The sequence below is a fragment of the Engystomops pustulosus genome, chromosome 2 (genome assembly GCF_040894005.1).
Source record: "Engystomops pustulosus chromosome 2, aEngPut4.maternal, whole genome shotgun sequence".
Classification (NCBI taxonomy): Eukaryota; Metazoa; Chordata; class Amphibia; order Anura; family Leptodactylidae; genus Engystomops; species Engystomops pustulosus.
This window is the reverse complement of record NC_092412.1, coordinates 39,052,645-39,068,428: the sequence shown is the minus strand read 5'-3', so window position 1 is coordinate 39,068,428 and position 15,784 is coordinate 39,052,645. Positions and strand designations below refer to the sequence as shown.

General features: G+C 41.3%; 1 protein-coding gene across 5 annotated transcripts in view; it reads left to right on the top strand.

Annotated features, from left to right (window-relative positions):
- The window catches only part of ATP8A2 (ATPase phospholipid transporting 8A2), a 493,942-nt gene extending 478,985 nt beyond the window's left edge, over positions 1–14,957 (top strand). For all 5 annotated transcript variants that reach the window (XM_072134328.1, XM_072134326.1, XM_072134327.1 and 2 more), the window contains 2 exons: positions 9,998–10,089; positions 12,273–14,957. In XM_072134328.1, coding sequence (XP_071990429.1) covers positions 9,998–10,089; positions 12,273–12,370 — 190 coding nt within the window. In that variant the 3' untranslated portion in view covers positions 12,371–14,957. The remainder of the gene's footprint in view (positions 1–9,997; positions 10,090–12,272) is intronic.
- The last annotated feature ends 827 nt before the right edge of the window (positions 14,958–15,784 follow it).

Sequence of the window (15,784 nt, the reverse complement as noted above, 5' to 3'; positions counted from 1 at the left end):
TATAATAAATGTATAGGTTCCCATTGATAATGGTTTTAAAAGAGTAACTTGGAGTTAAGATTTTTTTCAATAGAAATAATAAAAGAATGAAAATGGGGATACATTTCAGGAAGTATATTGGTAGTAAAAAAGTTTTAAAAAAATTGTCATTTTTGTAGAAAAATCTCCTAAATGTTGTTGATCAAGCAACTCAAAGCCGCCTCGGTGTCCCATGCAATTAAATTAGCTCCAGGGCAGAACTACAAACAGGAAAGTATGTTAATGTGTCTTTGCGTTATAGAAAAGATGGCCGTTTGTTCCTTTCTGTAGCTTTGATGGGCGGCTCATGTGAGGCCTGGATTAAAGAGCTAGGACCACTCCTTCTGTTCTCTCTTCTTGTCCCTTTTAACAAGGGACACAATTACTTGTGAGATTCCCTTTCACTTAAGTGGTTTTCAGCTGAACTTTAAAGCCTGGGCACGGCTGATTAAGAGGGACTGCATGGCTAGTTTCACCCTTGTACTGAGGTATGTTACTTATCTCCTCTTCCTTTCTGCTCCTCCAATGAATACAGATGCATATCTAGTCATTTCAATAGCCATGACCCCAGCATTGACCAGCCAGCTCGTATTATTGGCCCAATTACTCAATGGGCCTCTTGAATCCATAGAGAGAGAAAAGTAATGGAGAACTTGTTCCAAACAGAAAGCAGGAAATCTAATGACCGGGGCCTCCCTCTCCCGGGGCTGTGAGAGTATTGTGTGAGGACGCTGCCCGGCATACCTGAGGAGCAGCTACTATGTGCCGCCAACTAGGTGAATGGAGCCAATCACTTTGCCTGTTTTGTTTGTATACACATACAGGATGTACATGTGTCAGCAGTTGAGTGGCGGTATTATATGTGAGACTAGTATGTGGCTAATGTACCAGAGAGAAATAATGCTACACATTTATAATACACAGGGGTATAACTAGTCACTTCTAGTCTCTGGTACTTCCAATTTTGACCTTTTTGTCCCTCGTTACATTGCATTGCTGGTTCTCCGACTTTGAACTATACAGTATTGTACTAAGTTTATGTCATCGTTCATTAAATGCATTAAAACATCCTAAATGGGCTTTATTGAAAAAAAGAATTACCTACCCTATCCTGTTGTACAGCCTGTGTAAATCCTCTACCTCACTGGCTGTCCTTCTGCAACTGACAGGATTATACTACACTTACTCACTACACACACTTCTCACAATCCTTTCCCGTTGCAGAGTCTGTATAAATCCTCTACTTAGCTCACTGTCCTGCTGCTGCTGACATGACTATACAACACACTTCTCTCACTGCTATCATTTTGTAGCGCCTGTGTAAATCCTCTCTGGATGTCCTGCTGCTTATACAACACACTGGGGCAGATTTACTTACCCGGTCCATTCGCGATCCAGCGGCGCGTTCTCTGCGCTGGATTCAGGTCCGGACGGGATTTATTAAGGCAGTTCCTCTACCAGGTGAAGTTCCCCGGAACGCACTGGTATACGCCGGGCTGAGTGAAGTGAAGTGCAAGCTCCGCGAAACTTTTTTTTTAAAAAATGCGGCGGTTTTTCCGAATCCGTTGGGTTTTCGTTCGGCCACACCCCCCAATTTCCGTCGCGTGCATGCCAGCGCTGAAGCGCCACAATCCGATTGCGTGCGCCAAAATCCTGGGGCAATTCAGGGGAAATCGGCGCAAATCGGAAATATTCGGGTAACACGTCGAAAAACGCGAATCGGGCCCTTAGTAAATGACCCCCACTTACTGCAGACTGACTGCTCTAACTGCTTTTCTGTTGCAAAGCCCTTGTAAATCCTTTACTAGCTGACTGTCCTGCTGCTTCTGACATGATTACACAACACACTGCTATCATTGCTTTCATGTTGTAGAGTCTGTGTAAATCCTTTACTACTTTTACCTTCGTCTTCTCAGTATTACAATGTTAAAGTTAACTACAAGAGCCACTTATTCATATAATCATAGCTCCCAACAATCCCGAATTAGGGAGGACAGTCCTGTTTTTGTGTGCCAGGAGGCAGGACCAGCATCTGCAGCCTCCTCTCTGTTTAAAAAAAAAACTCAACTTCCAATCGTTCCCCCGCAGACCTTCCTCCTGCTCTCCCTGGAGCTCCAAGATGACAAGGAGGAGGGGCAACCAAGGGGAGGAACTGCCATTGACTGGCCCTGCCCCCTCCGTCTTGTCAACTTTGTAGCCTTGGGAACAGAAGGAAACAGGACTCCGGGGGAATGATAGAAAGGTGAGTAAAGTTTTTTTTTTGTTTAATAACCCAGAGGGAAAAAAGGCCACAACATAAGTAAGCATAGAAGACAAGGGCCACAATATTTAAAGGATCGAATAATAATAAGAGGAGCAGATAAGGGACATAATAAGAGGGGGAGCAGAGAGGGGGCACAATAAAAAGGGGAGCAAAGGATGGGCACAATAAGAAGGGGAGCAGATAAGGGGCATAATAAGAGGGGGAGCAGATAAGGGGCATAATAAGGAAGGTTATCAGAGAGGGGTAAACAATAAGGAAGAGTAGCAGAGGGGGGCACAATAAGAATAGCAGCAGATAAGTGGCAGAATAAGAAAGGAGAGCGGGGGGGGGGGGGGCATAATAAGGAAGTGGAGCAGATAAAAGGGGAGAGGGAGCAGAGACTGGTTCATAATAAGATGTGGAGCAGAGAAAGGGACTGGAGGGGAGGGGGATTGGGACAATTGTACAGGGTGAGAATATACTGTGTAAAAGCCATTATTCTAGGTTTTATAGTGTGGATATACTGGGGGGAGGGATAGACTGCTGGGCAATGGGCGTGGTTTATTTTGCAAAATAAATTGTAGCGCGCTACACAGGCCACTCTTTTTGTCCCTCTTTCTTCAATCCAGAGGTTGGGCGGTATGTATAATATATACCGTATGTACTCGATTATTAGCCAACCCGAGTATAAGTTGAGATACCTAATTTTACCTAAAAAAAACTGGGAAAAGTATTGACTTGAGTATAAGCCTAGGGTGGGAGATGCAGCCACTACTCCTCAGCTGACCCTCCAATTAATAAAATATCCAGCAGAGTACCCAAATTGATATAATGTCCAGCCTGGCCGGGAACCCGAAGAGGTGCTGCAGGGAGAAGAGGATGCCGAGGTACTGCGCCGAAGGGTGAGTGCTACGTTTATTTTTTTTTCTATATATCCGAGTATAAGCCAAATGGATTTTTTGTGCTGAAAAACTCATCTTATACTCGAGTATATGTGGCAAACTTTTGGGATTTGTTCTTTTTAGCAGCTGTCTGCACTGTATAATAGAGGGGTACATTCGCTGAAGAACCCGACAATGATGCACATATTCCCCAACAGTAATAAAATTGTTTAATTTTGGGAAAATATAGTGACTTTTCTAAAGAAAAATACATAGTATATTTTCCTATGCCTTATCATTAAAAAACAAGAATAATAGGATAATGTGTCACACATACTGTAAAGACTTGTCTACATAAGAGACATTGAGACTTGTATGTATTGACTGCTCATCCTCAGTGCCTAATAAGCGATGGGCAGTGTACACAAGCGGCAGGCGGCAGTCAATATTATAGACAGTTGTTCCCCTCTAGCTATGGACGATGATGTGTGTGAATGTACTGTGATCCCCGCAGTTATTTACATCACATTTGGCTCCCTATATAACTCTCCGGTGGTTATACTCTGGTAATGGCCGCTCCCTCATTACTAGGAGATATAAACAAGTGCTCCGGATTATCTGTGTTTAGATAAGACTGTAATGTTACACATCAATCAATATGTCTTGTTTTCTCCAGACAGCTAAAAGCCGCCTCGGTGCCCACACTGGTTCTGACAATGGTTCAGTAGGACACGTGCATGCGGCTTATGTATCTACTGTTTATGTGTGTGTCATAGGGGCTAACAACAAAGAATAATGTAAAACATTGTGCGTCATTCTTATAGTTGTCATTCAGTTAGCACAGACATGTCCAGGATTGTATTCTATATATCTCAATGCATCTGTGGACCACGCTTTACCTAAAATTGTCTTTATGCATGTTTATGGAAATATAGCATTGGCCAACTTGTACACATTAATGTTCTCCTACTGAATCAGCATTGATGATTATGACATTTCTGTGTGCATGAGGCCTCAGCTTTGTCAGATCTAAGACCAACCTGGTCGACACAAATCGTTTTTCTAAACTAATTAATGGACTTAGGTCATGTTGATTTTTGGAGCCATTAAGACTCATTGATGTCTACTTTCCTTATCAAACTACTTTCATTAATGATGTGTAGTTACTGTGTTTGGCCAATATCTATTCATCTTGACTCACCAATGTAGAGTCTTGAAATCTAGCACCTTCAATCCTTTGTTTCAGATGTTTGAGTCAGCACACCCCTATAGACATTGGATCACCAGTCAGGTCCTCCAAGCCTAGTAGCTTCACCAGATATTCAATCAACAGATTTGCCAAATACTAATAATTATGGACTATCAAATAGAAATAAAATGCTTAAAGGGAACCTGTCACCAGAAGACCCACTTTTAGCAATCCCCCAGACTCCACTGAGCATAGTACACTGCCACATAGTGTAAAACCTATTTTTTTGTATAAAAAATAGGTTTTATAGCAAAAAAATATACGTTATATAGAACCTTTCAATGCCATGTGCTCTGTGACTATGCACTTGTCCCCTGGAAGGGGCTATAGAGGAGCAGTTTCCCCCGACCTTGGGAAACCACTCCTCCATGTGTCCTTTTGAAATATATGAAAACGTACATCACTTAGCTTAGTGATTCTCCCTGCTAGGTTATTCATAAATTTGAAAAGGACACATGGAGGAGCTGTTTCCCAAGGGTGGGGGTGGGGGCTGCTCCTCCATTGCCACTCCCAGGGGACAAGTGCCTAGGCACAGAACACATGGCATTGAAAGGTACTATATAACATATCTTTTCTTTTTATACAAAAACTATGTGGCAGTGTATGTACTATGCTCTGTGGGGACTTGGAGAGTACTAAAAATGGGTCTCCTGGTGACAGGTTCCCTTTAACCAAAACTTAGAAATGTAGGCACTTCCAAAGTTTGGCAATGGAGAAATTGACAAGATAGAAAGATGACAAGTAGTGTCCAAATATGATAAGCTACTTGGTCCATGTGACTAAAGTAATGACTATACAGTGCAAGTTTATATATACATCTGGTGAGACGCATCCAACCAGGCCTGAATTTCTAGAAATAAATATCAGAGCAGATTAGAGGAGCTTAGTCTACTTAAACACTTACTCAACAAAACCGATGTAATAATTGTTCTGTATAATTATATTATTAGTGCTAATTAGTCTTTTTTGTTGGGTAATTGGAGTGGAGGTGACTTTGGATACGAGAGCCACAGGGCAAACTCCCTTAACATCAAGCAGGAAGCTTCAGCGCTCTGTGTTGCATGGCCCCCGGGAGACCACAGAAGACAAAACCTCAGATCATCCACCAAAATTGAGAATGACACCTGACATAAGAGAAAACAGGTCTTCTAATAGAAGAACGGGGCCCTCAGGTTTCTCCTGTCACTATATGTGTTGTACTGAAGAATATAAAGGAAGCCAAGATACTCTCAGCCAGGGGCCTTGATCCGAGTCTGTTCAATCCATCCCCCATTATCTATCTTCTTTTTCCATGATCTGGTTTTCTTCAAAAAAAAAAGATCTACTAATTATTAGAGCTGAACAACTCTAGATATCTCATTGACAATTACAAGACGTTTTCCAGTTCTCAAGATCACCCCTAGTGATCTCCGTATAATAGAGGGCTGACCCTTCCCATTCTCTATTAGAAAATGTAAGATTTTTTACCTTGACTTTTTTGACTTTTCTGATCTTATCCTTACAACTGGAAAAGAGTAAAAGGATTCCCACCCATCAGCCCAAGAGCCTTAGCTAGAGCCTGGTTTGGATTGGCACAGAGTCCTAGTTTTGGTGGAAGCTGCCAGCCATCTCATGTGTATGATGAATGCTTTATAACCTGCTTTTGGAAAAAGCCGATAAAGCCGAGCTCTGATTGGTTGCCATGATTAACTAGTACAATTCTGTTCTCAGACAGTACCAATAAATCTCCAACACAGTATATATTCACAATATACACACATACATTATACAGTATATAGACATCATACAGCATATACACACACAGCCTCAAAAGAAAAGAAGTGTGGGTGGGACCTGGGCAGACACAGAGGTGGGCAGGCCATGCCTGGGACCACAGTAGGGACACAGAGGGAGGTGCCAGGTATTAATAAATTATGATTCGGCCTGATCCTTCACAGGCCCCATATGGTAATTACGCCACTGAGCGTATGTATGAGGCACATGTGTATGGGACATAAAGCTTTTGTGCACCGTTGACTCTCCCTTGTGATATCATGAGCCACCAATGGCACACTTTGTCATAAATCAATATTGAGTAAGGGCTTTACAGGGGGGATTATTTTCCCATCAGTGATATAGGACATTGATTCCCTGATAGTTCATCCTCACTTTCACTTTGTATTGTTTGTTGGCAGCCCATCCCCTGGGAACAAAGCTCATCTTTCTGTCTACATTTCGATGTGATCAATGACTAATGAGTGTTCTCTTGTCTGATCACACCTTTAAATGGGACCATGATCAGGAAGGAATCTTATTATGAACAGATGTTCGACCAGCATTGATCAGCTTGACATTGAGGGCCAATTACATGGCCTCCCAACACACCGACCTAGCCTGTAAATAGCTTGTAGCATATGCCCTTCCACTATGCGAGTCCTGTCAGCCATTCAGCAGGGACTAGAGGGATCATTGATTGCATCCCGTTTCTCCCGTATTTGCCAGTTGCTTCTATGCAGCCGTCAATGTAGATGATGCCTTTCATCCATCCTCTGAAATTCCAATCACCAGCGTCCATCAGGAGATCAGACAGTAACTGTTTCTAGAAAGGGCTCATACAAGATTTATTGTCATAAACTTCCCTAGCAATTTTACTAAATCTGACTAAATGCATTATGGAATATATATATATATATATATATATATGTGTGTGTGTGTGTGTATATATATATATATATATTCAAATTATATGTTCTACATTATTAGACAGACGTAGAAAATTATATAAAATGAAGAAAAGAAATACATTTGTAATTCAAGATGTTATTTACTCATAGGAATTTCCTTTTTTGTTCTCTTTTTTTAAGCACTTTGTCATTTTAGTGCACAATCCATTTTTTAAATGTATGCAGATTAAATTTCCATTGCACTTGGGGAGAGGCTGGCCGTGCCTGTCGATGCTTTTATTTCTTATTTTTTGTACTGACTATCACATCTCAGCAAGACCCGTTTTGTTAGCCACTACTAATAAAGTTTACAGGGGTAAGTACAATACCCTAAGTAGAGTCACCAAATGTGTAACTACTCCAGTAAACTTTCTTTCCCCTCTGTTCCCTCACGTGACCCAACACTAGCAGGACTCAGGACTTCCTGTGACGTCCTGTGTCCTGCAGATATTTGACAGCCCTTAAAGGAAACCAACCACTTGAAGTGGCAGGTTTCAGAAGAAAACACCGAGCACCAGCTCAGGGTGAGCTGGTGCCGGAGCTTATTTTTGTTAGTGTTTTAAACACGCTCGGCGCTTACCATGCACGCGACCGAGCGCGCGGCTACATAGGAAGTGAAGGAGAGCCACGCGCATGGTAAGCGCCGAGCGCGTACCTCCCTGCGCCGGCTATACAGTTTGAAAAGTGTTTTAAACCGCGATACCGCGGTTTAAAACACTAACAAAAATAAGCTCCGGCACCAGCTCACCCTCAGCTGGTGCTCGGTATTTCCATCTTATACCTGCCACTTCAAGTGGTAGGTTTCCTTTAAGGTAGGAAGAGTATGTATTGGATATATCTAGTGGTCAAATTATTTATCAGTACATAGAATGATGGAGGAAGGGCACAATATAAAGTTATAAGTATAAGGTGCCCCATAATTGTAATTCATAGCTAAATTGTATTTTTAAATGTATGTGTGTATCCCAAAAAACCTACAATCAGTTGCTATAGTAAGGGTGGGGAAGTAGAATTTATAAAGGTGGGCAGAGGTGACCTTTGCTTTAATGGTCTCCTTGAAGAAATTGCCCCTGGCTATGATTTAGATCAATGATGGCAGATGACCCGTTACATTATTACTGGAGTTATACTTGGTGTTATCAGGGGTATAAGAGAGATCGGCCCTCATTAGCAAAAAGTGCAATGTTACATAGATGATCGAAAAATCACATGAAGTGCAGGACTTTTGGAGAATTCCGCAGTATGTAACAATAATTATCTTCAATATATATCCCAATGCTGAGCAAATCCGTTGAGTCCTGATCATCTCTCCTCGCCGTCTTCAAGACAAAGGAAGAGCAGGAAATGAAACACATTACATGTCACTACGGCCTAGGGTCTGCTGATTGTCATCTATAGCTCGTGAATATATAGAGGAGTATTATTCCTATGTAGAATCTGATATCTGCCGATTTACAGCCTGGAGCATGTAAAACATACAAAGTGGACAGTTTCTCTATGTATCAGTATCAGTTATACATCAAAGCTCTACCTGGCGCCTTGGATGATACATTACTCCGTTATTACCTCTAGATAAGAATCCTTCTCGTAACTAGATAACAAGGCAGCTTCATTTATTTAGCTGATTCAATAAAAATCTCTGTGGAGTAACAAAATTTGATATAAAATCATAAAAGGTGAAAATAAACACTAGTGTAAATGAAAAGTATATGAATGATGACTGAAACTACAGACTTCTTCAGGACTCGGAGACAATCTAATGTGTAGGGGGACCTTATGACTCTAGTGATGACGGATATTGAAGGAAAAGTTTCCAACATGCCGGATCTTAATGTTCTAAAACATTTAATTTTCCAATAGTGGAAGGATTTTTCGGCCAAGTCGTCCATTATAGTCAGGATTAGGGTCAGCACTTAGGGTTTCTACTATGTTTAATTGTTATCCCCCATTTACATTCTGATCAAGAAAATGGGAAAACTATTTCACCTAGTAAATAAAGCTTCAGGTTGAGCCCCTCTTCTACCACTTCATTTATTCTCTACGACAGTGCCCAAGATATCTAAATTCTGTTTCCAGTAGTTACAGATTGTTGTTTTTTGAATGTTACACCATCAATCCAGCCTGGTAAACCATAGAGGACCAGAGCAGAGCCAACGGAGCAGGGTGGGATCCAGTTGTACTGCTTCATCTGTACTAGTCCTGTATTTATCCCTTTTTTTTATTAAAGGGGTAGTCCCAAGATTAACTATCCTCTACCTACAGGATAAAGAAGAATAGTGGGTCTGACATTTTGGGAACCCTGATTTCCATAATTGATTAAGTAGCAGGTTAAGTATGCCACCTGATGCTCACTTCAATATCAATGGGATGAATTGAGGATGATGAACTGATGGAGATAGCTAATAGTTGTTTGGCCATTTCCAGCATTCCCATGGACATAGCATGGAGTGGCAGGGGATATTTCAACCTCTCTATCAATAAGTGGGAACAGGACCCCTGTTCCCATGATATTTGAGGGTCCCATTGGTCAGACTCCCACTCTCAACTTTCCCTTTATGATCTACTGTCATGTTTTCTGTGTCGACCCCTTTAACAGACATACCCAACCACGTACCCTAAGGCCCCTGACTATATACTTGTTATGTGATGTGTTTGTGTATTTTGTTGTATAACTTTTTGGACAACTTAATAAATACAACTCAGTTTCACAGGAGACACTGATGCAGAAGGTTCCCCCTTAGTTGTAGTATTAACTTTCTACATCAGTGGTAAGAAAAGTGCCCCTTCTTGTTTGCCAAAAAGCTTGTCGTCTGGTAAGAAGAGACCACAGCAGACGTGAAGCAGCAGCTGTTTCCGGCTGGGGTTTACATGCATTGAAAGTAATGTTTATTTGATCTCATTGCAGCTTGAACGAACGTGACCACTTGTTGAAGAGACTTGGCAGAAAAACCCCTCCGAGCTTGTTTCGTGCTAATTCCGTCCAGCAAGGTGTATCATGTAAGTATGTGAGCATAAATAATACGGCCGGCTGCTTCCTGTAGGCAGGTGGGGATTGGGTTTTAATTAAAGTGCGCATCAGGTGGAGACGATATGAGAGGAAGCTTTTAGCTCGGAGACTTGAATTTGCATTGCGATCTCTATCTGACCCCGGGCTAAAGGTAAGCTTTGTTAGCAAGGCAATGCCTGTTTTCTTGTGCTCGATAGTGAATTAATGCATTCTGCTTCCTATTTTGCAAAGGTAATACTAGATAAAGACGAATCAATGAGCATTTAGCCTTAAAGAAACACAAATTACCTGGGAATATAGAGCCATGGGACATTACTATACATTAAGCTCGCTCTTCTGACATGTCTGTGTTTGTAAATGCTAATAATCCCCATGAAATAATAATAATATATATTTCTAGGAGCTCTGCATTTTGTCTTTCCTCTGTTATTCCTTCTGGACATATATGTATATATTGACAATGGAGGGGACCATCACTCATATCTGTAGAACATGTCCGGATCTTGCACATTCTACAACAACTGAGTTTATAAGGACGTGTCCCAGTGCAAGGTAGTGCTAACACCTAGTTGTTACTTCAGTCATACATTTCAAGGAAGAATAAAGGAGGAACAGCACTAGAATTTTTATTTCATGGGAAAACATATGCCCAAAGGGTTTCTCAGATATCCATCATGGAGCACTGTTAGGACACCTCCAAGCACATTAGACTGACGATGGATCTTGTCGACGGATTGACATCCACTTACCATACTGCACTGGCAAAGACAACCACTTAACCAGAGAAGTTATAAAAGACACTGTTCACACTGTTGCAGTGTTTCGATCTATACAGTTTGTGGCACAATCAAATTCCCATGAGGATGCCGAGACTCTTTACCAACCAGCACCATCGTCTGAAGTGACATGCCCTAAATTCTGAGCTGAATCTGGGCAAATGTTGGTGGTATCTTTAGGTTTCTTTAGATCACTTCAAGAGTTTCTGAAGAGGACTCTTGGACATGTCTTGTCTGACAGTCACTAACAGCTGAAGGATGTGTGTTTTTCTTACAGGACTTTTGATGCATGACTAAGGTGGGAATAGGGGAGGCATAGGATTCCAAAATAGAGAGTAGGTTGCACGTTGAGCAGGATGTCAAAAATATCAACTTGGCATACACTTACCACATACATAAGATAGCTGCCCAGTGTTATCGTCTCTGACCTCCCGCCATTTCTTATTAGTGGTAGAAGATAAGTAGGCAAATAAGTAGATAAATATCTGTCTCTTATAAAAAAAAAAATTCTGAAATCCAACTGGTGTGACCCTTGTTTCCTTAATTAGTTAGTGTTGCCCCCATACATGAGGTCCTTGGTGGACCTTCCAATAAATATTGTGAACTGTGCAATTTAATAATCTTAATAAACAATAAGAGTAAAATATGTCTTAAAGGAAATCTACCATTTGTTTTTATGCATTATGAACCAAACATACCTTGAAAATACTGTAGTTACAATGATGCAGAAATGTATGTTTTTTAATACCTGAACTGAGGTGTTTTGCTGAAAAAACTATTATAAAGTTATGATAATGAGGCTCTATCACTCCTGTAACTGCCCGTGCAATTTCCTCTTACCCTAATTATGCACTGCCCCAGCCTTGTCCTGCCCAGGATAAGCCGAGAATATATCATCACTGTGTTGTCCCTGACAGGCAGAAGTAATCAATAGCTGCACCATCCCCCAGCTGCTGTGTATGAGTCATCCAGCTCAGGTTGATTAGTTCTATCTGGATAGTTCAGGCAGCTCCTGTGTATGTGTTGTTTAATGTGTTGTTTTTTGAGCAAAACCACTCAGTTTTGGGATGACCATTATATCAGTGCTGGAGAGATGATATGCTCCATGAAGACACTTGTCTTTTTCATACCCATAACAGCTGACCTCAGCCTAGGATCTGCTGGATCCATACACAGTAGATTTCTCCCATATGTCACACACATCTTTAGGGTTATGGCGTGAGATGTTGGCCCGTTGTGTTACCTGTAGAGTACATATATAGTATGTTAGTGCTTGGAAAAGCCACTCTCTGTCTTCTTCCTCCTAGGTCCTATAATATGCTGAACCCTTTTCTTACAATGTGCCGTTCTTAAAGTCGTCTTCCATCCTTTCTCACTTCTTCGTTTATTCTTTTCAGATGGCTTTGCATTTTCTCAAGAAGAACACGGCGTTGTTTCCCAGTCTCAAGTTGTCCGATCCTATGACACAACAAAACAGAGAAGCGGGATAGAATAACAAAAGACCTCAGTGACTGGTGGCAGAAATAATGAGCTGTGGACAATACTTCTACTGTTAACAAATATTTCAATAAGTTTGGCCGCAGCAGCCAAAAACTGGGAAATCCATTTCTGTGGCCTTTGCCAATAAATTTCTTAACTTTTATTTTTTATTTTCCACCAGCAGGCCCTGCATGAGATTTCAATTAAACTATGCATTGCAGGTCTGTCTGGGAGCTAAGAGGTTAATATGTGTACTTTTCGCTAGGGCGCAGCTTGGTAGAATGTCATTCATTTGCTGTGTCCTACCCCGACATGTTTTTGTTTTTTACCACAATTCCATACCACGTGTTCCATAGTTACCGTATTGATGTCCTGCAGCCGAGGTCAGCCCTCTGGACGAGGGAATACTGCGGAGAGAGAAATACTGGAATAGTAATCAGCTCCTTAGTTACGTTTTTACCATAACAGTCATTTTATTTGTTAAGTTGGATTTTTGGTTCTACACTGGGACACATGGCCACCAATTCTAAGATCACTAAATTGAGGTAGGAAGAAGAATAGGCAAAGGTCTTTCCATCAGGGCAACTGTATTGGTTTCCTGTGGCAGATGTTAAAGGGAAAGCGTTTTTAGGCTTTCCCATGCCCAGACAGTCAATACCAAGCATATCTTAAAGCATATCTTTCAAACCTGGCTCCCTGCCTGCTTGTGTCCCATTTCCCTGGGGCATGGGCATCCTAGCTCAAAGCAAGTACGCCTCCTCCACAAACATCTCATCCTCTTCGATTCTGAATTTAAAAAATCCTTCCTCTACATCGATCCTGTCCTCCTCCTTCCTGCATCCTCTCACAGACCTGTTCATGTATCACATAGAGCGCAGGGTTACTACACAGTGAGGCCAACCCTGTCTATCAACCCTGTGCCGATTGAAGTGGAGAAGCACCGGTGGTCAGATGCTGACCGTGCACACATGAGAATCGCTTGATTGGTCCATGAGAGGTTGCAGGGAGGTGGATGAAAGGAGTGGTGTTGAGGAGGGAGGAGTTTTTTAATTCAAGATCGAGCAGGATGAGCTATTTGTGGTGTGGAGTAGGTTCCCTTTAAGGGAAAGAAGGATCAAGCATGTTGGATGTGTCCAATCTTTTGATCTTGCAGTCGAAAAGCTACTTGTCTGATCCTCCTTACTTATGGCCAGCTACCTCATAACCATCACATGGTTGGCCAGTCCCACCACAATCGGTTGACCTAGGATTGACTCCCTCTTACACATGCCAAAAGTGAATGTGTTATAAATATAGAAGGCTGCTTGAATAATCTTCAGACAGCAGCTATCTCTGGAAGACTATAAGAAAGGACAGTTGAATTACAACCTGCCCAATCCTTCTGTCTCTACCAGCTAGGCCACATGGATTCCATAACCTTACCTCAGAATTGAATCCTGTCTTAGTGTTCTTTCCTTTAACAGATGTGAGGTGGCGCTCACCATCTTAGATTAATGATATCAGTTTGTAATAGGTAAAATGTTTGGTTAAATACACAATAAATGTCACAAATCTCAAGTTCCACCGAAGATATATGAAACCTAAATCTGGAAAAAACATTGTTTGGCCAATAAAAACGGTTTACTTACTCCAGCTCCTAGTTCTAGCTTTGCTAATTCTGGGTCCTCAACACCTCCAGACCAACCCTAAGTGTAGGGGTCCAGGGACACTTGAGATGTTACCGATGCACTGTTGAATGAGTAAAGCGAGTCCCATAACCCCCAGAAGTTCTGGTTGTGTCAGAGATACCAAAGTCCTCCACAATACTGAAATCTGGAGCAGGTTACGTACACTTTGCTTTTGTCACGCCTGCACTAGGATTCTTGGAAAATCCCTTTGACAGATGTTTTTGTAAGCCATGAATACTGTATATCATTAGAGTTCTGTTCTCCACAGACCACCAGTTTCTTATAGTGGTCGGGGTGGACTGGATGCCGGGTACATTCATGGGCTTCAATCTACATACTTCACCGATACTGAATGTTCCTTCCTCTCCCTCCGTTTAACATGTACCCGAAATGTCTTGGAGATTGAATTTTGACATTTTATGTATAAAAAAGTTATAATTACAGCATTAGTATTAATGCATTTTAAGGCTTGTGACCTTTTTGCAATAATTGAAATGTTTATGGAACTTGTGTACAGCAAAAAAAAAGAAATTCTTCTGTTGTTGGCTATGTGTATGTATTGGTGCTATATGATACTTATCTGCCAGTTTTTGGCAAGTTGCTTGACGACAAAGCTTGCAATTATCATATGTAACCTGGGAGCTATTCAGTGGAAGCCTGGCAGCCAGCCAGGTACACCTACGCCTCACACCTCTTAGTAAATATAAGATACGTTTTACTGGATCATATCACACAAGAAGAATGGAGAAGCAGAGAACACAGCGGCCACACATGCTTATCAGTCTCCACATCTGACTTGGCTTCTTGGACCTATCATATTGTGTTACCTGCAGTCTTAATACAAAGTGGGACCTTTCCGCTTTCTTTATGACATGTGTTGTTTTATTAATTTATTGACTCTTTTTTTGGTTTACACTGGTTTTGCAAAAATGTACTTAGCGTTCCAAAAATAAAAACCAAAAAAAAAAGGAAATTTTCATTGCGTTGGATGATGTTTGTAGTGGGTAGCCAGAACATGGACACAAATCCGTGACAAAAATAATAACTTTTCTTTACAGAAAATGACTATTATTTATAAGTATTTTGCAGTATGGGGGTCCTTAGTGTGATAGAGTTGTATCTGTTGGGCAGTGAGGAAGCTCCAATTCCATATATTAGTTAACCATTCCCAGCCAAATCATTAGACTATGTTATCTTTCTGCTTTTTGGTATGGAGGCAATGCTAGGGTGCTAGGTGGCAGCCTGTAATATAAGCGTCCAGGAGAAGTTTGTGATGACCTAATTCTATCACCTTTTCTAACAACATAGGAAATATGGACATCATGAAGAATAAAGTTCCTGCTATGAGGTAACAAAAGACAATATGGAAACGGTGGGATCAGTTGTACAACAATGTCTGCTGTATCCCCTGGGACCCAATGGGTAAATTACCTCTGGGTAAAGAAATAAGAGGAAAATACCAGGTATATATTTATGATGCGTTGCCATTGACCATATAGAGGCATTACTGGCAATAGGTATCATAGTATCATAGTTTATACGGTTGAAAAAAGACACATGTCCATCAAGTTCAACCAAGGAAGGGAAGGGATTGGATAAGGAAGGGATTTATCGGAAACAGTTCTATATAACATAACCATCAATGTTATTTAGGTGTAAAAAGGCATCTAGACCCTTCTTGAAGCTCTCTGCTGTCCCTGCTGTGACCAGCGCCTGAGGCAGGCTATTCCACAGATTGACATGAACATGTTATTGCTACAGTG